This window comes from Genypterus blacodes, unplaced genomic scaffold, assembly GCF_046128005.1.
Source record: "Genypterus blacodes isolate CSIRO-AG114 ecotype Tasmania unplaced genomic scaffold, CSIRO-AGI_Gbla_v1 ptg000046l_1, whole genome shotgun sequence".
Taxonomy (NCBI): Eukaryota; Metazoa; Chordata; class Actinopteri; order Ophidiiformes; family Ophidiidae; genus Genypterus; species Genypterus blacodes.
Window position 1 is genome coordinate 122,455 of NW_027466859.1, and position 23,749 is coordinate 146,203.

The window sequence follows — 23,749 nt, forward strand, 5'->3', positions numbered from 1 at the left end:
TAGTAGGGGGTCCCTGCTCCATCTCTCCATCAGTTTGGGGGTCCTTGGCCTGAGAAACGTTGAAGACCCCTGATCCATCTATCTAAGTGCAAACGTGCGGGTCAAACTACGCCCCCTGTCGTCATGTCCTCATACTGCCCCGTGATGCTGCAGCAGTGTGTACTTTATCCTTAACGCACACACACAACAATCATGGCGGATATTGAAACTCTGGAGTGTATAACGGAGCACGAGCGGATTCTGCAGGAAATAGAGAGCACGGACACGGCGTGTGTCGGCCCCACTCTCAGGTAGGTGACGAACGCTAACCCGAGTCGCCATAGCTGTCATGATGCGTCCATGTTTGGTTCAACACTGTCAGACCTTTTGTTCAAGAGCGAGCTAGCGACTTTAGCACCGGCTAACGTAGCACTTTTAGCCTGGAAGCTAGCCTAGCAACATTATGACATGTATTGAATATTGGCAGGTTCCTCTTCTGCTAGTTAGCACGCAGGCTAACGTTTACAAATGTTCCGTTCTGTTTACGCAACGCCGGTAAAGACGCAATTGTCCGGTGTTTCTTGGTGTGTTTGTGTGTGTGTGTGTGCGCGTGATGGCTGACCGTTGGCCTGTCAAAAGTGTAAATATCGTGAGTGGGTGTGACTGCAGGACTCCACAGTTCCTTAACGTTAGCTTCCAGGCGGTGTTAGCTGTCTCGTCAGCCGGGGTTATGTGCGGACATTCGGCTGTGTCGTAGCGGATGAGTCGTTGGGTGCTTCTGGATGTAGCTTTGTAGCTTGATAGCGGTTAAACATGTAAAGGTTTCCTCTGGTTTCTTCCATAAGCGTAACATCAATAGCGCCCGCTCCATTCCGTGTCCTAGCTTCAAAGGCCGTAATAAATGTCATGACAAGCTACCTGTCAAGTTAGAGACGAAAGTAACAGATGAACCAGTCACCATTACTCAGTCATGCCTGGAGGCATCGGGTGTGTTGTGACATTCTTGAGGAAACCTGGAACATGTGCCCTAGAGCTAGATTCAAGTTGCTTTCTTTCAGCACTGTCGTTCACACACATGATGCGGTGCCCTGTTGGGGATTCGGTGACTTGCTCAAGGGCGCCTCGGCAGCGCCCTGGAGGCAAACTGATAACTCTCCACTTTCTTGGTTCATACGGGGACTCGAACCGGCGACCCTTCTGTTCCCAAGCTGAGTCTCCTATTGACATTTATTCCTCACATAGCGTATGGAATTCGTTATAACTATATTTTATGGAATTCAAAAGCCAAATTGAACTCACAATCACCTGTATACAGTATGAAATGAAAATACAATGCCTTCTTCCTCCGTGTTGTGATTAACAAACAGGAAGCATCTACAAAACGACCTTTACAGACATAAACATGTGCAGATGTGGTTACAAGTGTTGCTACAATTTCATTAAAAAGCAGTACAACAACACAATTTTCTCTGAAATAAGTTTAAACTGATCCACCATTCTTTATTCCATATTTAACATATTATTTTAGATATTAAAATAGATGAAAATGGCCAGGACAATATTATTGGCAGAATAACTGGGATTGTGGTCATTTCAAGCAGATTATTAGTATTTTAGATGTCTTGGGGTTGCTTTACTGCATCTTGCACAGGGAGTCCTGAATCTGTGCAGGCCACAATGAAATCAGAAGATTATCAACGTCTCCTGCATAAAACGTACTGCCTAGTGTCTGAAAGCTCTGAAATCGCAGGCTGTGAATGCTATGAAATGGGTTTGTTATGAAATATTAGGTGATCCCACACACAATGATTACCAAACAATACAAGGAGAATGTCTGTCCATTTGTATAGACTAAATGACTGTAATGATTAAGGCTGATAACACATGGACTTGTTTGTTCTTCATTATGGTTTTGCTGTGGGGCCCATTTTTCTGAGGAAAGAGGAATTTCAAGTTCTCAGGTCATGATCGTAGCCACAAAATACGTAGATAGCTAAGGCCCAATGTCGAAACAAGCAGATTTCAGCTGTTTCATCAGGCATTCATCCATATTGATTCATCGAAATGATGAGTCATTCACAACAGTGTATTGCATTACAGTCAGTAATGTAATTCTCTGCCCCTTATATTATTTGAGTCTTCAGAGGCACAAACACGTAATGGTTGCACGTGGATCATTCTGTCGCAAAGTGAAATGTTGCCGTTGAAATGTTACAGACTGGAAACATGATAACAGACTGATTTCTATATCTCTACAAGCATACATTTCAGTTACACACTTTGGCTGCAGATTACAGTATATTAGCGAGTAAAAACAATACTATTTTTCCACTTGCAAAAACTGCCTGCTCTTCATCTGCTGAGGCATTTATGTCAAATGCCACTTTAAATGGCATAGCTGTTTGCATTAATAAAACTGTGATAACCTGACTGTACGTGGCCAGCAGATCCTCAGACAGCTGGTCAAACAAAGCTAAGGCAGATTCTAAATAGAGTGATATTTACCAGTCATGGTCCGATATGCAATCACACGCAAACTACACAAACACTGTAACCTGAGAAGAGCAGACTTCTCACTGAAGGTGGAATGACTGTGTGTGTGTGTGTGTAGCCGCGTTAACTACTACTCATGTTCACGCCAAATAGCTGTCAATTGAGATATTTTACAACAAAAAACTTAATCATGTGATCTATAAATTCTTATCACTTTCAAGTAGTTATTGGCCTAAAAGCGCCTTCAAGTTCTCTCGATAAGCTCTAGATAACATTTGAACTAGTATCAGTCCTTTGGTGTGACTTTGGTGTTATTCCTAAACATAACAGTTTACCATATGTCCACTAGATGACGCTGTTAGTCCAGGTAAAATGACTGGGCATGGGCCAGTATGTAGTCCTCATGACAGACTGTAGAGGCCGCTGCTGTGCCGTGTCTATTGTTTTTATTTTATTCATTGTTCATTGCTGATGAATTCGTTGTATGTCTTTATAATATGTTAATGTGGCCTTCTTTATACACATTGAGGTTGTTATGTATTCACGTTCACACTGTATTTATTGTTTACTTCCAATTGATTGATACTTTAAAGCTGATTATTTGTGTGTGTGTGATTTGTTCAGTATCTTTGCATCACTGAATCAAAGGTATTATATAGGGTCCTAGAGTCCAAATTCCAATCACAACATGTTTGATAATGTGATGAAGTTCATAAGTTTCCCTTTAACATTCAATGATTAACTGTTCTCTTTATTTTCTTCCTTTTCCTCTTTACCCGGCCCCTGCCCTGTCCTCTCCTCCTTCTGTTCCTTCAAACCTGTTCTCCCTGTTGCTCCGTCTCAGGTCAGTTTACGATGACCTTCCCAATGCCCATAAGCGTTTCATGGACAAGCTGGATGCCAGGATAAGGAACCATGACCGCGAGATTGAGAAAATGTGCAATTTCCACCACCAAGGCTTCGTAGATGCCATCACCGAGCTCCTCAAAGTCCGTGCTGATGCAGAGAAACTGATGGTAAGTGAGGTTTGTGTAAAGATGGCTGGAACCGGAACAGTTTGGTCTACAAGTTATTGAACGTTTGTATGGCCCCTTTGCAGACCACTTACCCTTGAATCCTCGCATGTAGTCAGATCAGGGGAGGGAGAGATGGAAAATTATGTAAATCCAACAAAATGTTAAATCCTAAACCCTCCAGCTGGGGACAATCTTCTGGTACAATGGCAGGTTGTGAGGTTCATGCAACCTGCGTGAACAGGTAACAGGTAAGACAACAGGAAAGGTACTTTTGAGTCCTGCGGTGTTTAATGAGGAAACTGAGTGAACCACTCCCCGCCCCCTCCCCAACAAAATTCTAAGCATGTTGTTGCTTTACCGAGAAATTTGGTGGGGTGATTTCCTTGCTCTGATACCATTGCTGAATGAATATAAAAGGAGTGATTATGTAGCCAGCACTGGCAAAGCCCTGGTTTTGGAAAGCTTGTTTATTGAAAGGATTGTCATCAGCAAGCTCAGTGGTCAATTGGGTCATGGTTGTCAGCCGTTTGACAAGAGCCGAGAGTTCAAAAATCTCCATCCAGAATCGAGAAGTTTGTCACTGAATCTGTGAGAAAGAGCCTGTCACAAGCCATTAAACCGCATGAAAGGCCCAGTTCCCTGGTTATGGGTTCAGGTCCCCGCTGCCTGGTTAATCTGAATTTGCCCGCCTTTGTCCTTGCCCTTTCATGGACAATGAGCTGATTACAAGGCTGAGCAGCTGCAGGGGAGTTAGAGATGGAAAACAGAGGGCATGTCTCCTCAGCATTAGTGCTTTGTCTCTCCGAACCCTTCCCATTCTACACAATTGACCACCTCTACCCTGACCACATTTCATTTAATGTCGGTCATATTATAAGATTTCTCAATACTACCGGCGAAATGCATAGGTTTCTGCACCTGCTGCAGTGAGAGGCAATTAGATTCTATGCTCAAACTACAACAAAGATGGCCGAACATCCACATTCACCCCTCTGATCTCACCTTTAAGCATACACAACTTTCAGCCCAACAAGTGGAAAGGTATTACCGATGTGGAATTTTGAAATGGAAAAATATGTCGCAACTGAGGCAATAAAAACTGAAGCTTTTCTCTCTTTTAAAAGGGCCAAGTGACGGACACAAATCGAAGGTTACAAGAAGCTGGCAGAGAGGTAAGGACACATATCCATATCCCAAAATAACATTTAAACCAAGAAACTGATGTCACATTTATTTCACTCAATACTTGCTGCCCTTGGCATGATGCTACACCCTTCGCATACAGTATCTGGAGTCACTCATTTATGTTTTGACAATATTTTACACACTCTACACATGAGAACAATGACGAATCCCTCTTGTTTTCCTTGACTTGTCAGGTGACGGCTCAAACAGAAGACGTGATTCGCTGTCGGATCCAGCAGAGGAACATGGCCACTACTGTGGAGAAGCTCCAGCTCTGTATTCCAGGTAGCCCAGCTGCTTCTCGGTCATTGTCACAGTTACTTGGCAACTTCAAAAAAGATAACATGGGTGTAAAAACATACATAATGATCTGCCTGTAATTTAAGTACCACAACAGCATATCTTCCTGTCAGATAGTCGGTAATCTAGGTCAGAAAAGGAGGCATCCACCGTCTTCTCTCCAAGTTCAGTTCCAGTTCATGGCTCCAGTGGAGCGTGTAGAAGATGCCATTGTCGACCCCTGCCTGTTCCTGATAGTTGAACTGTACCCGACCCCGAGGACAATGAAGCAACTGCTCTGGTCTTCATGAGGATGTTTCCTGAGTCCCAGGAGGGTTGTTGTTGTTAAGCTGAGGGCTCTTGGACTTAGAACCAGGAGGTATGAGGTCTTGTACGATATCAGGACCCTCCAACTCTTGGTCTTTAATCTGTGAGCTCACTCAGTTGTGTCACCTATGGAGGAGAGGGTCCTCAACTGGTTGTGGTGCAGTGGGTGTTTTGACAGTGAGGCTGAGTTCACATTATTGCTGAGATCTGCCACTTTGTGCGGTGACAAAGAGACTTACCTTTCTTTTGGGAAACACTCTGTACGGTGCTGCTGTTGGAGTAGTTTGGTATATTACTATTCTAGATCACGTGGGTTCTCTGTTCCAATTGTTTTTGGAGCAAATGTGAGTGAAATGTTGAAACCTTTCAGCCCTCCAATTGATCCAGCGTGAAATCTATGTCCTATCCTTTCTTTACAGTGCTGGAAATGTACAGCAAACTGAAGGAGCAGCTGGAATCCAAAAGGTATCCATTTTACAAATCATTACATCACCATATGTGGTATGAAAATAGAAACATTGGTATTTAGTGAATTAGAGTTCCACCAAACCGTGTCAATTGTTCTTTTCATTCAAATCAATTTTTACTGCACAGTCATCGGAGCAAGAGACACAAAGCTCACCAACGGAACACACTATCTCTGTAAAAGCAACTTTCACCTTTTTAAGCAACTTCTGCTTTGGCTACTAGGCTACCTAATTTCTGTCCGCCGCTGCACAAGTTTGATTAACCTTTTAGCTGACAAACTTCGTGTTTGGTCCGTGCAGCCGATACTTACACGCCGATCTGTAAAAAGAGATTAGGAGAGTTCACTTTGGACTGGAAAATAATTACCCTTTCTTGTTCATTACTGTCTGCCAAAGGAAGAGGCCATTCACTGGCAGGACAATTGACCCTCAGTGTGCCCTTGTTCACAGCAAGACCTCCGTACTACAGCCCTGCCGTGGCCCACAGCCAACTGCAGGCTATTAGACCAATGCTGGCTACCTTGTGCTCATTTGGGAAAGGATTTGTGTGTGTGGAGTCTTCTTTAAGCAGTAATGACATGGCCTAAACGCCGTCACTGTGACACGCCACCATTATCTACAAAGTATGTCTATGCATTGTTGCTCAATTCAGACTCCGATTGAAGTTATGCCACTTACTGTGTCTTAGGCCTTTGTGACCCCCATCCGGCCGCGCCGCACACTGACAAACCTTTCCACTGTCGAAATTTATGAAACTCTCTTCTGTTCATGTGTATCCAATGCATTTTACACTCACTGACCAACCAATTAGATCCCTTCCCAGCCCTTTCTTCAGCCTAATGATGGGAGCTCAGCACATTGACCCAAGGCTGAACCCTCAGTATTGTGCGCTTATTATGAAAGAACACAATATCTTCATCACAAATGATGCAGAAGGGGCATTTTACAATAAAATATAACCACGAGTACCAGAACCTATAGGAAGACACCATTCATATACAGTATGCCATATTTACAATCTACTTTCATACCCTCATCCTTCAATTACACAGAAAATCTGAAAACACCGAAGTATTTGCCGGTTCCAGCCTATCCAATGGGAGACTTAAAGTATTTTCCATCAGTGTAAATTTAAATGTTTGGAGACCAGTTTTGAAGAGGTGGAGCATAGTGTTGATTGCATCTTAACAAAGGTTGTGCTGTTTGTCTCTCCAGATACTATGCCGCTTTAAAAACCATGGAACAGCTAGAGAAGGTCTACATCCCCAGGTAGGCCTACAAAGACAAGTAGAGCAAGGGTATCATCAGCATAGAAAGACACAGAGATGCCACGAGAGAAGGTGATCACACTGTCTAATAAGTAAACAAAAGCACTTAATTTAAATGTTTTTCCGCTGCAGGGTCAGTCACTACAGGTTCTGTCAAATCATGGCCGAAAACCTGCCCAGACTCAGAGAGGAGATAAAGGAGATTTCTATGTCGGACCTGAAGGACTTCCTGGAGAGCATCAGGAAACACTCTGATAAAGTGGGAGAAACTGCCATGAAACAAGTATGCAATACACACGCACACACTTTGATGCATCCAGTCCATCTCTGTAACACAACAACCTGCCTTTAATGCCCTCAAACACTTATTTTTATTCTTTTATTCTTTGTTTGTTGTCCCTCTAGGCACAGCAACATAGAACCTTTAACAGTGCGGTAGCCAGGCAGGCCAGTACGGGCCACTACGACAAACCTGTATTCTGCCTCAATGGACGAACACACCCTCATACTCATAATGGCCTCATGGTGGATGAGGTCACAGGAGATGAGGAGGAAGGCGACGAAGAGGTAAACAATCTGCGTGGGTGTTTCATTGGGCAGTAGTTTCCCAACACGACAAGTCATTTTCCCTTTGCTGCTGCTTGTCTGTTTGGGTTCAACCAACAAAGCACCAGCTGGGCGTTAGGGTGTTTTATGTGCAGACGCGTAAGGCTTTTATTGGTCAAAGGTGTTTGCCAAAGGGGTTTCTCTTCTAATTGCACATGTGTGTGACCAGAGTGGAGCAAATGGGAGCTGACCATTCAGTTGTTCTGTTTCACACCTAGGCAATGTGGCTTTTCCTTAATTTGATAAATGTTATAGGACATTGCAAGAGCTTCTCTGCTCAACCAGCGAGAGTGTTGAGACAAAACAAACAAAACACATTGCTTTATAATCAGCCCTCTGAATGAACGTTTGAGATGCAGACACCTTATACACTAATCCTGTGTCTTCCTCTGTGTTGGACAGGTTCTTACAGCACAGGACCTGGTGGACTTCTCACCCGTCTACAGGTGTTTACACATCTACACTGTGCTGGTAAGTTTTGCACACACATGATCTGATTTCCTTACACCTGCGATAAAGACCAGGTTCCCCTGAAATGAAGACCATAACCTCGATGTCCACCGAGTGGCGCTGTGGTGCTGTGCAAATGGAAAGATGGGAAGGGGGGATAGTTGCTGTCCTTACCGAGAGGAGTTATTGACTTTGGGATGATATTCCCGCCTCGTTGATCGTCTCTTGTTTGTTCTGTTTGCCTGCAGGGAGACCGAGAAACATTTGAGAACTACTACAGGAAACAGAGGAAAAAACAGGCTCGGCTTGTACTGCAACCACATGCTAACATGGTGAGCAGCAAGGATGCATGCTCAGACACACACACAAACAAACACACGGGACGCTTTTTAAGTCATACATCTTCATTGTATTATGGACGAAATAAATGGTATTATCTTTAAAACAACACACTGCCAATTATTGATTTGTTTCTGGCAAAGATAATATCGCTTGTCTTCCAAATTCATTCAAAGCCTTATTTCTCTGCCACATTTGAGAGATCCTCCTTAATGCAGTAGTCTAATAAAGTGACTTATGATGTAAGTGGCCTGAGAATTACACCTTCAACTGATGCATCCTATTAATTCAGACACAATTTAAATGTCAATAGGTTCATTTTATACACCCCCTTATGTCTGTTAACATGGCTCTGTGTGTGTGTGTGTGTGTGTGTGTTTGTTTCTCCAGCATGAGACAGTGGAAGGCTACAGAAGATACTTCAATCAGATCGTAGGGTGAGAGAATCCTCCAACATTTCCGACTTCACTGTCACAGTAGAGAGTTTTTGCCATTTCTCTGTATTTTTTTCTGAATGTGTTCACCTGTTACTTGTTGGAAGGTGAACATGAATAGAATTAGGTACAGTATATGTTTGTTTTCTTTTTGTCTGTGCTGTCAGGTTTTTTGTTGTGGAGGACCATATCCTACATGCCACACAGGGGCTGGTGACCAGAGCTTTCACCGACGAACTGTGGAACATGGCCCTGGCCAAGATCATCGCTGTGCTTCGAACACATTCTGTAGGCACACACAGTCACACACACACACAGACACACACACGCATCGCCAGCAGGGAGACAACTCAAAATGCTAAAGAGTCTGTTGAGAGTTAATAGAGGTAGTAGAGCCTGCTGTGGATCTATTTATTGTGGAAGAAGCTCCATTCAGCGAGTCATCCCAGAGCCACACACACACACACACACACACACACACACACACACACACACACACACACACACACACACACACACACACACACACACACACACACACACACACAATACTGCGGAGGTCACTGCACTCACAAAGACTAATGATGTCAGTCACTTACCTACCGAGAAGAGGTCAAAACACACATACGCATTCAGTCAAAGAAAAGGCTCATTGGGACCTTAATGAGAGACAGATTGCAACAATAACAGCAGATTAAGAAGGCATATTCCTCACCACTGTGCTCCAGTCAGTTGTAAATCACTCGGAGGATTATGCTAACAGGTCCTAGAATGGGCCGCACAGCGTGGGGTAAGGGGGTTTGACAAAAGCCCCTCGGTCTCTCCTCTCGGCCTCCGATCTCTCTGCCAGGCCACCACAGACATCTCTTCAGACTGCGGACCGCTGTTCAGGGATGATGCTGGATGAAGTCTTTGTTACCATTTGAACAGAGTTTCCTGATATACACAAATACGTAGAGAGATTTATGTTGTGTTTATGAACAAACGGCTTATAGTGTAACATCCAATCTGCTCAATGTCAGTGTATACACATCAGCGCATGGGATTTTCTGTTCAATGGTTACTGCTTTAATATGCTAATACCCTGTGATTGTTGCTAGTTATTTTTTATTATTATAATAAGTGTTTACCTGTTGTGGTTTCCAGTCATACTGTGATGACCCAGACTTGGTCCTGGAGCTGAAGAACCTCATTGTCATCTTCGCGGATACGCTTCAGGTTGGTTGCTGCGGTCTCATGTACTTGTATGTTCCAGTCAGTATCTAATGTTAACAGCTTGTGATTTTACGTGTTACTGATTGTGTGTGTGTGTGTGTTTATGTATATGAACATAGGGTTATGGCTTCCCAGTGAATAGACTTTTTGACCTGCTGTTTGAAATCCGGGACCAGTACAATGAAACTCTGCTGAAGAAGTGGTCACTGGTTTTCAGGTGGGCTTTGATGTCAATATGGGAGAAATGAATTATTATTACTGGCTTTATTTTGTACTTTTGAATACATGTTCCCTAATAAATACAAGGCAAAAGAAATCACATTTATGTTGTCATCTTTAATAAAAGACAGAACGTAACTTTTATTGTTGTGGGTTTGAGCCCTTTTGTGTTTCTTTTATTTTTCATAGGGAGATCTTTGAGTTGGATAACTACAGTCCCATCCCAGTAGACACAGAGGAGGAGTATAAACTGGTACTCAGCCGCTTTCCCTTCCACGATGCAGATATAGAGAAGGTAGGAAGTTCAGGTACCGCGGACGCACACAATTTACAGACACACTCGAGTCGAGACACCTGTATGTACTCGCCACGGACATATTCAGAGTTTTTGAGAAGTTCCCCTCTTCTGTTGAACATGGAGTTAACCCCAAACGGAAGAGTGTGTGCAGCTGTCTGCAAGTGCAATGTAAACCCGTGTTAATTTTCCAAAGTTTAGGTAGATCTACATGACAACCAATATGCACAGAATAACCTCTATTTTCTTTTTGTCTTTATCGTTTGTGTGTGTGTGAGAGCAGCAGGACTTTCCTAAGAAGTTGCCAATGTCCCAGTCTGTTCCTCAGATCTACATACAGGTCAAAGAGTTCATTTATGCCAGCCTCAAGTTCTCAGAGTCACTACACCGCAGGTTGGTGTCACACACACAAACACACACAATCCCACATAACTAGCATTTCCTTCTTTCTAGTTTCAAATCTTAGAAATGTTTTGAATCTTTTATTCAGTTCAACAGAGATTGACGATATGTTGCGAAAGTCGACCAACCTGCTGCTGACAAGAACCCTCAGCGGCTGTCTGCAGAACCTCATCAAGAAACCTCACATAGGATTGACTGAGGTAGGAACGCTGCTGCTGCTACTAACCAACAGCAACACTCCCAGATTTCTGTAAAGCATATTTAGATACATGTCGAGTTATTGATAGTTCTGCTACTAATTTCTGTTTTAAATGATACATCGAAAGGGTTCAGTCAGGGAGTTTCCTAAAACATGACCCTTCTCCTTGTTGTAAGCTGGTGCAGATCATCATTAACACAACCCACCTGGAGCAGGCCTGCAGGTATCTGGAGGAATTCATCACAAACATCACAAATGTGTCTCCTGAAACGGTTCACACCACGAGACTCTATGGCTTGTCCACTTTCAAGGTACCACATCATGTTTTCCTTTGTGTTTGAATGTCTTTTAGTTAGGGTATCTCAACAAATTATTGACACACTTCAATGAAACTTGGTGGACAGGTAAGTCATGATCTGTGGAAGGAACCAGTTCAGTTTTGGTACTCGTCAGTCTGATGGTGTTGCTGTAAGTCATAGAATTGTAATTCAAAATTCACCTGGGTCTATCCACATCCGTACAGATAGGGTTTGTCCTTACTGTTATAAAACATATAAGAAAAAGAAAAATGCTAATGACTAACAATCACTGTCTCTAGGATGCTCGTCACGCTGCAGAAGGAGAGATCTACACCAAACTCAACCAGAAGATCGACGAGTTCATCCAGCTCGCAGACTATGAGTGGGGCATGTCCGAGTCAGACGGCCGTGCCTCTGGATACCTCATGGACCTCATTAACTTCCTGCGCTCCACTTTCCAGGTCTTCACACATCTGCCGGTGAGTTGGACAAACTCCACTTTACTCCCTGACCCCCGTTACCTTGACCGTCCTTTTACTGGGAATTGTGGGCTGTCATCTTCATTTTAAGTGTTGCCTTTATTGAAACGTTGTTGATGACTGCTTCACTATTTTCTGAGCTGTATTCTGGACACACACCCATTTAAGTAAAATGCCGTTAATGAAGGCAATTGTGTTTCATAGTGAATGTCAATCTGTAGTGAGCAAATCTCATGCGGGGGATCTGTACCTCTGCATGCTTAACAACACCTGTTACATGTTAATCACAAACTATCCTCTGCATGATCTCACATTACCTCTGACGAGCCATGTATTGAGTTTGAAAGCACACTCCCTCTGACCACAGTGGTTCAGACGGGTCATCCAGAACTGTGATGGCACAAAGCGTTTGATGATAGTAAAGGGTTTGTGTGTTTTCGGCAGCTACAGACTGCCAAAACGTTCTTTCCCCGCCTGCTCGTCTTTCCAGCATCCTTTATGCAAGTCTTCACTGATTTCCAGTTCTTTTGCTCTTTGATATTTCAAGCATTTCTCCTACATCCCAATTCAACCCCTTGTAATGTACAGCTTTGTCATTGTTTTTGCTTTTGTACCAATTGAAATCCTCGATTAATTTGACCTCTGTCAAGCATGCCAGATTTTTTCTAGCTTAACATAAGAAACCTCCTCCTGTCCATTTATTGTTGCCATACTTCTTTTCCTCTCCTTTCCTCCCTCTTTCCCTCCCCTCTATCTGTTTTGATTGGTTTGATGGTGACTCTGCTCAGAATAACAACAATGACCATGCGTCGATGTCGGTAAGTATCCCTGCCTGGCTGTTATGTCGCCGAGCTGCCACACTTCTTCAGGCAGAGGGGGAAATGTAAACGCATGCTTATGCTAGGGTGTGGAGCTACTGGGTAATCACAACCTCGGGCTTTTGTTTTGTTTTGTCATGTCCCTCCATCACCTTTTTTAGCCGTTGTTTGAAGTCCATCTCGGTGACAGCCATCGTAGCTGAATGCCGAAGTCGGCTCCAAAGCAGCTTAAAGGTCCTGCACAGCCTTTGGGGGGTGTTTTCACTGATTATGATTCCATTTTCTTCTTCTGGTGGGCTGTGCAGTCCATGCTTGAGAATTTACCTCTCCCTGCTTGTCCCGATAGGATAGCAGAAGACCCTACACCATTTTTATCAGCTATCAAAATAATGTCACAACAAACATTGACTGGAATCTAGTGAACATGATTTTGTTCAGTTGTTTGTGTCTTAGGTTTAATCAGCCAGTATACTTGAACGGTATGTGAAACTGTGCAGGGTCTTTAAGCTTTAGATGCCTTAATGGCTGTCAAACTGTACTGAAGTGGTTTAGAAAAGAAAATCTTGAAATATTTTGCCAGTATTCTTTTTCCAGAAGACGGTATTTTGTGTAATGTTTGTTTTGGTGTCTTTTTCTTTTATACAGTGCTTGGGAATGTGTATGCATGCGTATGATAGGAATCTTGAGTCCACCACTGCCCATACACATTGTCGATTTTCTAGATTCATATAGGGACGAAGATAGATTCCAGTGATGTGAGGTGATAGTAGCCACATAGGTGTCTTGTTCCAGTCAGTGAGTGGCACACAGCACTTCGTTTTTTTGGGGTGGAAACACTCTGAACTGTCCTTGTTTTGACCCTTGCTAGTTGCAGTACCAGAGAACCCTAAGACATAGATTTCCTTTCTTAAATCAAGTTTCTTCACTATATTCCAGAATAAAACTTAACCCATGGATTTTTTTTTTGTTGACTGACAGACTTGTGATTACAGGCATCACTGATTTATCACTGTAGTTTTAAAAGTTTGTCCCCTTAACTTGCTTTATCTCTAAAAAAAAAAAAAAATAAATGTTGCATGAGCGTCTTTAGAATTGAGAGTTGTCATTGTTATCTTTTAGTTTTCACTGCAGATGCTAACCACACTTTACTGACCCATCCAAAGTCACTCAGTACATTTACATGCACTTCAAACAAAAGTGTATGTAAATGCAGTGATTGTCAACTTTTTCAAACACTCGAGGTATGTTTTAAAAAAAGACAAAACGGTTTAATTTCCAAAATGAGCTAAATCGGTAACGCCTCAAGTATTTGAAATGCTCACGGTTCGTGTTTGATGTGTGTGTGTGTGACGCAGTAGAGATGGAGGTTGTGTAGAGTGGTTTGTAGGGCCTTGTGGTGCTGTGCCTGCATGTGTGCGCCTTCTGTGCTCTTTCACCGGTATTGGATTGCGACCTGCCTGACTGCAGCCTTTTTGACCTTGATTTGATATGTGGGGGCTAGACGATAGATCAATAGATATGAATATTTTCAGCTGGATTGTGTTCATTGAGGGTTTCCAAGTGGAAGTAACAGCTAACGCCTAATAATGTTTTTGTTTTGTTCATACCCATTTCCTTCTTTATCTTCAACCTACTCTCGACCATTTCATCTAATGTCACAATTTCAATGATTTCTCTTTTGAACTCTATCAACTTCATTCCCTGTTCACCTTTCTGCACCCTCCCCTACTCATACGTCCTTCCTAACCCTTCTGAAACCACTGACCCCTTCACCTGATCCCTTTTCACCTCTACCAATGACCTCGTGCTACCTCTCTCTCTGTCTCTGCCATGTCATCCTCCTCTATCCGCCCTCCCGTTCTCATGCTTCCTCCACACTTTTTCTTATTTCTTGCTATTCCCGTTTCTCCCCCCGTCACCCTTTCTTATCCTCTCTTCCTCCCTATCCATCTCTCTGCAGGGTAAAGTGGCCCAAACGGCATGCATGTCTGCCTGTAAGCATCTGTCCACGTCGCTGATGCAGATGCTGCTGGACACTGAACTCAAACAGATCAGCATGGGGGCCATTCAGCAATTCAACTTAGATGTCATCCAATGTGAACGTGAGTATTCAGTATTCTTGTGATCTACCTCATCGCGTGTGTGTGTGTGTGTGTGTGTGTGTGTGTGTGTGTGTGTGTGTGTGTGTGTGTGTGTGTGTGTGTGTGTGTGTGTGTGTGTGTGTGTGTGTGTTCTCTCTTCCGGGTCAAACAAAGTTCAGCACTAAGTCAAATGACCCACGGAACTACAAGAATGCCACGAGACTATCTCATATTTCCTTTGTGCCGCGTTCCAATGTGCCTCTGATGCCGGTGAATTCTGGCTTCTTCTTCTTCTTCTTCTTCTGCGTCGTCTCGTCACGGCTCTCAGTCCAGGGAATCCATTGACTTCACTGTGGAAGAAGCGATGCTTTCATTCAAAGGCAGGGCTCAAAGAAGAATCACCATTTATAATTGACATGACACGTGTGGCACACTTGTGTTCACCCTGATATGGAAAATATCAGTAGACTCGACGAGATCACACAAATAATACCTTTTTACACTTAACCCTCAAACAAAACATTTACTATTACTACACACATTACCACAGGTGGATACCACAGTAACACGATAACTTAACACCACTAGACTAATAATAGAATAGAGTAAACTTCAAGAATAGTGTGCTCTTTCCAGAAATAAATCTTCAGAATTACAGAATTTACTGTGATGAATTTACTTTACTGCTTTCATTGTGATTGTAATTTCATTTTGATCCGCTGCAGAATAGTACCACCAGGGGGCACCAGGGATTAGACTAATCTAAGTATGGTTATAATCTGCTGTTGTGAGTGGTTTGCACACACCAAAGCGTTTTAGATTTGCAGTTTCTTCATGTTGCTGCTTGGTAATTCATATTGTAATTTAACAAGTTTGCTTGACCACATTTGTTTGGAATTTATGTACCAACCACAATTCATATTTGGACATATTAGTGCGACACTATCATTTAGCAACACAGTGTCATTAATGTTCTTTTATGTCTGAGATCCATCTTTTCAGGTATTCTCTCCATCATTAAGTCACCTTGAAAACATCTACGTTGTTTGTTTCCAGTGTTTGCCAGCTCAGAACCAGTCCCTGGCTTCCAAGGAGACACACTCCAGCTGGCCTTCATCGATCTGCGCCAGGTAAACCCTCCGGCTGAGCTCATCAACCTCTCACTGTATGCTGGCAGTACAAAGGAGATAAAAATAAAACAACTAAAACTATATAGGAAAAATATATAGTGTTTATAGTATTTATTAGTATTTTACAAGTGCTGTACAATCTCTCTCTCTCTCACTCTGTCTCTCACTCTCTCTCCCTTTCCTTCTCTCTCTCACACTGTTTCTCTCTCTCATTCTCTGGCTCTCTCTCCCTCTCTGTCTCTGTCTCTCTCTCCCTCTCTGTCTCTCCCTCTCCCTCTCAGGCATTCAAATCCCTCTATAGTAAACACCAGTGGTATTTTAAGTGTTTGTAGGAGTCATTAAGTTGTGGCGGCGGTGCTAACTGGTTAATCTGAGCCTGAGGTGAACGCATGCCTCTGCATCAACAAGTCCAGACCACCAGACTATGTCCAATGACTTTTTAAATGTGCTACAAAAGGAAGGTGGCAAAGCTCCAAGGTTTTTTACAATTGATGCGTCTTCAGAGTCTACGAATCCTAAATAAGTAATAGGCGGTGGTACGGGTATAAAGGTGTGTTTGGTGGCTTTCAGTGGCAGCACCTGGGACCGGCATTATGTTTTGATTTTAATTATTTATCGGCCGAGGAGTTTGGTTTTGTGTGAAGCAAGTCATTAGAGACGATGTGTCCTTGTTCCCTGGTTGGTTGACGTATTAATCCTAGCCTGAGGTCGGGGGGATGTGAGCGACTTCAGTAGGGTAAGGTCACACAGGGGTTGTTGGATTCTTGTTGTGTGTAAGCAGAGGAATTGGAAGTCAATATTTTGGTGCAAATAATGCACTAAAAAAAGCATTTAAAGACATAATGGAGGCTGTTTTTGGTGGTGGTGTTATGGTTATTGTACAGCAGGGGTCTCCAACCTTTTTGTCTCTGAGAGCTACTTTGACAAAATAAAAGTGTCAGAGAGCTACCCATGTTTTACATTATTAGTAACATTTATCCACATGGCTGATTCTCCACCCAAACCAGCTGAATAAGAGTTTTTTTTTTTTTGTGTGAACATTTACAAAATGTTGATATCCAACACTTCAATTCAGCAACATAAGCTTGTTTTTTTCTGTATACATTTTCAGTGTCAAGCTCACACTAATAAATTCACATCATATTCATCTCATAGAAAACAAAACAAAATTGTTATTTTCTTTATATTATTACTTACTTATTTTACTATTTTACCAATTCTATACCTTTCATGTTTCACATTTTCTTTCTGTCCACATATCACTGTCACAATTTCCCTTCACATTCCCTGTAATTCAGGGAATTCCCTGTAGTTCCCATTCTCTGTACTTCACATGCATTCAGTCTGTTCTGATGTTGGTGAGATGACGGAGAGCGTGGTACTATTTTTATGAGGAATTAAAATAGTTTACTACTATGTCGTACAGTTTTGGAATGTTTTTTTTGAGTGTTTTCCTGTTTGGAAGAACATACACTGGATTGAAAGCCTTCACGTGAACGGCACAACAGTACAGACATTCAGTCTTCCCGGTGTTCATGGCACAGAGAAGTCCATCCTATCATTCTGTCTTATATTTAGTTGCAGGAAAAAATAAAAACGGCACTCGGACCGGAACCGGCTCCCATTGTTCACCTGAAAGAGCCGGCTTTTTGAGCCGGCTTATTGGCGAACGACACATGACGCCCTGCTAGCTGCCGGAAAGTCCCCTGAAAAGTTGCTGTGGACTTTGGTCAAGTGGCGCTCCACAGACGCATTCGCACCGCAAATGAGACACGCACACACTTGACATTCACATTCGTTCCTTGTGAATTCCTGTATTTGTTGCCTTTTATCAGGGCGGTTATCGTCAAATCCGGCGTGCGCTTGCTAGCCCAATGTTACTGTGTCACAACGTTTCTACCATATTACACTAAGAAGGGAAGATAACTTAAATAGAAGTTGCGCCGTTTAACAGTGTAGAAAGTCTAGAAATACATCTTTTTTATTTATTTAGTGTGAAATCCTAGATTTGAAAATCACCTCATCATACCTTGTTACCCTTTCCACACCACTGGACCATAATGAACAGGAGTCACAGGAGCACACATCAATGGGCACGTCTCCCATTACAACACCTTTATACCAAACAATAGCAGTCATTTGGACAATGGAATCCAAAGGGAGATGTTCAAATTAAAGTCTCAAAAGTGTGTGAAGGGAAGGAGAGAGGGGTTTCTGGGATTTCACAGCACCACCCTGCCGCCTTATTGTCTCATTATATGCACAGATGATACCATTGAGTTTCACAACAACCATTTGCGCACGATTTGACTCTTATGTTCACCTCTCACAAACATGAATCCAAGTAGGAGTAGGAACTTTGAAGGTGCCTCAGTCCCGTCCGTCTGTGAGCAGTAGCGTAGCCACTCTGATGTTGACATAGGGTCCACAGGTCCACAGCGTATCTCAGCCAAAAGCTGATTGTTCTCTCTGAGGTGTCTTCATAGATATTTCTTTATAGATGATAACATGATTTGGGTTTATTGCATGGATAAGACCTAGCTTATCACTTTGTCAAGCTTATCACTTTGTCAACATGTCTGTGATGATAGGATGCTGCCGGTGGATCCCTTTAGCAAAGAAGAAGTAGTTTTCCAGCTGTACTGACATCATCCCATCTCGTCTTTCTCCCTCTTCTCCACTGGCAAACAGATGATTGATTGACTTGATCTAATCTGCCTGCTCTTAAAAATCCCAAACAATAATGGGAAAAAATGTGTGTCTGGTCAAAACTCAACACTTAATGCAGTAAATGCTTCCAGCAGAGAGAAGTAATCATGCTCCCTTAAAATGAAATATATCTGAGAATGGCTGGCAATGTGCATTCATGCCTTTGGCGGTCCCTTGTTGTTGTTTTTCAAATATGGAACCGCTCTTGAGTCTCTCTCTCTCTCTCTCTCTCTCTCTCTCGCTGAGTGAGTGAGGGAGAGACTTGGACATCAGGAGGGAGCTCAAAGTTGGAACTTCTGCGCCTTGGCATTGAAAGGAACTAGCTGAAGATGTTTGGGAATCGAATCAAATGCGAGGAAACCCCAGGGCAGGCTCAGAATATTCAGCATATCCCATCTGGCCTGGGAACATCTCTGAAATGGATCAATGGAATGGTGTGACTCTAATTGAAGTGTGTTATAACTTTAATAAACTGGATCACACACTACCTAAAGGCGTAAAGGGATTTACCCTCAACTACTGGTTATTTGCTGACCCTGGATGAGGGGGACAGGAGGAAGGAAAGGGAGAGATCATTGTTAATCTCCCATGCGTGACGCCCTCCAGGGGAAAGGTTTCTCACTGGAACGTGAAAAGGAGCAGAGACACCTTGTATTATTTATTCCTCTATAATTGCTTATCCTGGGCAGGGTGGCGCCTATTCATTGTATGAGAGGCACAGTACACCCTAAACTCAGAGTGTTACACAGTTAACACACACAAGGAACACTGGAGGGAAACCCACACTGCCCTGCAAACCCCATACGGACACGCCCAATCAGACTCTCTCTCTCTCTCTCTGTGTGTTCACTGCCTTTGAGGACAGAGTCGATGATAGGTGATTGTAGATGACCCCTTATATAGAAATTGGGTTTCAAAACTCCTCAGTGTGGCTGTTTATATTTATAGAAGCTACAGTATACTTTAATATAACAGAAGTCAGTCAGTTCGTGTTTAGTTACTGCTGATTGCCGATTGGTCATCGTGCCTGTTGATGTCTCTGAGCTCCAGGTGAGAATAATGGGATTGTAGCTAAGCCTCTCTGTCTTTCACTCGGCTGAATAATGCTATTATCACTAAGCTGTTCTTTCACTGCTCTTTCAACATGACCCAAACACCCAGCTGTTTCACCCTATGACCATTAGCATACACTATGTGTGGTTGTGGGGGGGGGATAATCTCCGTCAGGTTAACTAGGGGTCGTTGGGGGGGGATCATTTTAAATGTTTCTGCTCACACTCGACACTCGTCATTTAGCAGAAACCCATCACCCTTATTCTCTCTGAGGCCTGTCACTCTCACACTCTCGGTCACCCTCACTCTCACTCTCTCTCTCTCGCTCTTTTCAGAGTGACATAGTGACTTATAAACGTGTGCTTACCTTTTATACATCTGACCCTGCTTCTGTCCTGGGTTTAAAGGGGTCTGACCCTGAGCCACTCAACCAAAGGAACATTATACTTGCAACCCACAAACTCTGGTTTTGAAGTATAGTTACATTAACTTTTTGTTAAGTGACACAGTTTTCAAAGAGAATCCTCGAAATACATTTAGAACATCCTCACTTGCTCCAATTCACCCACTGTCCAGCTGTCCTATAAAAACTCTTAGCCCTCTAACTAAATATGTATGCATGGTCAAACATCTTGATTGTGTGTTCTGTGTTGTGTAGCTCCTGGACCTGTTCATGGTGTGGGACTGGTCGACCTACCTGGCAGACTACGGCCAGCCAACCTCCAAATACCTGAGGGTGAACCCGGCCACAGCCCTGGCTCTTCTGGAAAAGTGAGTGCATGTGATGTGTACACACTGCTAGAGGAGAAATGTGTGTGTCGGTACTCGAACGAGTGGACGAACGTGTTCCTTCAGGATCCAGGGGATACTCGGACAACATTAAAGGCCTGTTACTGATGGGGAGATAGTGAGGAACTTAGGGGAACAACAAGGCAGATCCTTCCGTCTGCAACAGCTTTTAGATAACCTGGAGTATTAGCAGAAGACGCATACAACACCTCAATGCCTAACGTGTAAATACGTCTGCTGTGGTTTTGTGGTTTGACCTTTCCTCCTTCTCCTCTCTTTCCTGCTGATCTGTGTTCCTGTGCAGAGTCTACAGGGGGTATGTGCTGCTTTTCACTGCTTCTATGTGCTTTAACCCACCTTCACTTGCTTCACCTTTCCTGCACTGTACAGTTAGGCGTCTCTTCAGATAATCTCTTTACATCCATTTCTTGAAGTATGTTGAGGCCTTTAGAAGTGGACAGACTTTGACAAACTGTAATAGATATGCTAAGGCTGTATGTATTCTGTTTTCCTTGTCTTGATAACTCTCTCCCCCTCTCTCTCTCTCTCCAGAATGAAGGACACCAATAAGAAGAACAACATCTTCTCTCAGTTCAGGAAGAATGACAGAGACAAACAGAAGCTGATAGAGACTGTGGTCAAACAGTTGAGGAGCCTTGTCAATGGAATGTCCTAAACACAGACACACACACACACACACACACACCAAGATATATACAGAGGAAAGTCATACAATACATACTAATTGCTACATTGAACTGTCAACATGCACACGCATATTGTTTATACATGACGTGTGCACACAAACGAAAGGGACAACTTAAATATACTGTAGCTGCACACACAGCAGACACGTCACATAAAGGCACAGCAATACACTCTGTAGAGGGCATGCAGGGAACAACTCTTGGCATACATACACACACAAACACACACCATCTCCTTACCGATTGAAATTCTCATGTAAATAACACATACAGTTTACCGAAGCATACAAATGTTTTTAATGTATTTTTAATGGTTATGATAAGACAAATTATCTTTTGTACGTTTGTGAGAGTGCTGGAGAGGGAGAGCGGCACAGCAAACGATGTGAGGGCCGGGCGTACTGGGACAATGAGCTCAAGTAAATGGCACCACCACAAGGGAGGTCAAATCTCGCTGGTAAAGGCTTAAAGACGTTTCTCCTCTCATCCCAAAAGGCTTCTTCAGTTCTGGCAGATAATAACAAATAAATGGCACACACTTTCAGATGGTTTGTCCTTCCAAGGTATTCCGGTTGTGACACAGGGTTGTTTACATGCACATTATATATTCAAATTCATTGTCTGTACCGTGATTGAAGGTCAAATGGTAGAATCTCTTTGTATGTTGCTCTGAGTAAATTTGAGCTGATTTCCATTTAACTGTGACATGGAAAGAAATTATTTATTGCTTGATCACAGTATAATCCAAATATGTGTTAATGTGCTGGTAAACATCAAACTGATGGAGGTAGTGATGCACACACACCAGATTGGGGGTTTCAGACACCATCAGCTGATCTGACAGGCAGATTTGTTTGACGTACTGAAGTGTTCACTGCTTCACTTCAGCCTTAAACATGGATGAAGTCATTCCTGCTGTATTTCCCCCAAAAGGACGAATAAAGTACCTATCTATCTCTGCCAACCAACCTTCAGAATAGGCATTGTGGGTATGACGAATTAACAACAACAAATTGATCTCATTGTCCCAATACTTCAAGCCTTGTTGTCTATGTCGGTGTTGCGTGTTCAGTGTTGCTAAGGGGATGGATGGAAGACGGATGGATGATGACGTCTAGAAAGACTGATGTTCATGAGAAAAGTGGAGGTTTCCTGCTCCTTGGTGGCTTTGCCCCCGCCCGCCCCCCCTGCCCGCATCACAATGTACACGTTAGTGGTTAAAATCGGTCCCATCGGACACAATGTTTGAACTCTTTCTTAAGAACACTTCAGCAGGACATATGGCTGTCACGGGGAGTAAACATGTGACGAAATGGTCTCTGTAAGCACTACTTGAATGGTTGTATGTGGTGTGAGTGTTCTGCGAGCCTGTTCAGTGACAGGGGAATGTTAAATTAGAGGAACACTAAGCCTCTAGACAAGGGTTTAGGTTAAAACAATGAAATGTTTCTTGACCAAAAGATCAGAACCAAATCCGTAACCAAACCTGGAACCATCTGTTATAGGAACTATGTCGTCCCTTCAGGTCAAATTCCCACAGCCATTCAAGCACTGTGAAAATTATGGAAATTAGATCGAGTTAAGTCAGCGCTGCTACAGCTTCATGAGGGACCGTGCTGTTGCCTAATGTCTCCAACAAGCCTCATTTACACAGAGCCTTCTTTTTCTAAACTTACCTGCTAACTGAGGGGTTAGCATTGTGTTTGATTCTGGAAACAGCACCAAGTAACATTGCCAACGAGTACAAGTAACATTGCCAATATCAACACTGGAACATGTCTGTGTGAAGGTAAACACAGCCATTGCCGTAAAGATGGGTGTTGGCATCCTCTGGCATCACATTGTGCAAGTCCAAGATTTGAGAGATTTTTCATTTGACCCCAATGTTACTCAAACGCTGCAATTGGGCCAAAGCTTTGGACTGAATGTGTGTGACTGCAAACACAATACCAGATAAAGCTGTGGCTGTGTGTGTGTGTGTGTGTGTGTGTGTGTGTGTGTAAACCAAATCCCACAAAGCCCAGACAGGAGCCCTCACTCCCTTTCCACCAATATTCCTCAGCCTCTGTGTGAAAGAGGCTACAAAGACATCACAGAGTCTCTAAAGCAGACGTGAAGTGTCCCAGGATAGAACCCATTGTGTGGTACTGCTTACTGCTTCAGTTACTGCCTCAAGTCGTGTTTCATTTTACTTGTTTCTTCTCTGCACTGCTTCCATTTCTGCCTCTCAGCAAACGTAAACAAGCAGATTTATATCAATCGTGGTTGTCCACTCGAGCTCCTACTCTGGAGTGTGAGCTTAAACGTGGTTCCAGGACCGGAAGTGGCTCTTGGTGTGAAATGAAGGAAAGTTTCTTGAAGTTGTGGAAAAACTTCCTGCAAAGCCATTCAATTTCCTAAGGATGTTGGATTGTTAGATCAGCTTCCTGCTTGGAGTCAAGGCTGCACTTGGAAAGTCAGATGCTGTCATGCTCCTCCACATTACAACAATAAAATTCAGGTTGGAACTGG

At 43.1% G+C, this 23,749-nt stretch overlaps 1 protein-coding gene across 2 annotated transcripts; it reads left to right on the forward strand.

Moving 5' to 3' along the window:
• The first annotated feature begins 145 nt into the window (after positions 1–145).
• On the forward strand, positions 146–23,749 carry exoc6 (exocyst complex component 6). 2 transcript variants are annotated; one of them, XM_076149609.1, is made up of 24 exons: positions 146–290; positions 3,317–3,488; positions 4,613–4,660; positions 4,868–4,958; positions 5,699–5,744; positions 6,962–7,015; positions 7,147–7,297; positions 7,420–7,581; positions 8,023–8,091; positions 8,319–8,402; positions 8,800–8,846; positions 9,011–9,131; positions 9,990–10,061; positions 10,178–10,275; positions 10,467–10,572; positions 10,856–10,965; positions 11,063–11,174; positions 11,350–11,484; positions 11,772–11,951; positions 12,740–12,769; positions 14,730–14,871; positions 15,907–15,980; positions 20,401–20,513; positions 21,084–23,749. In XM_076149609.1, exons 1-24 carry the CDS (start codon positions 193–195, stop codon positions 21,205–21,207), a joined length of 2,439 nt encoding a protein of 812 aa, XP_076005724.1. In that variant the 5' UTR covers positions 146–192; the 3' UTR covers positions 21,208–23,749. The 2 variants fall into 2 exon arrangements, with proteins under 2 accessions (XP_076005724.1, XP_076005725.1); XM_076149610.1 differs by lacking the exon at positions 12,740–12,769.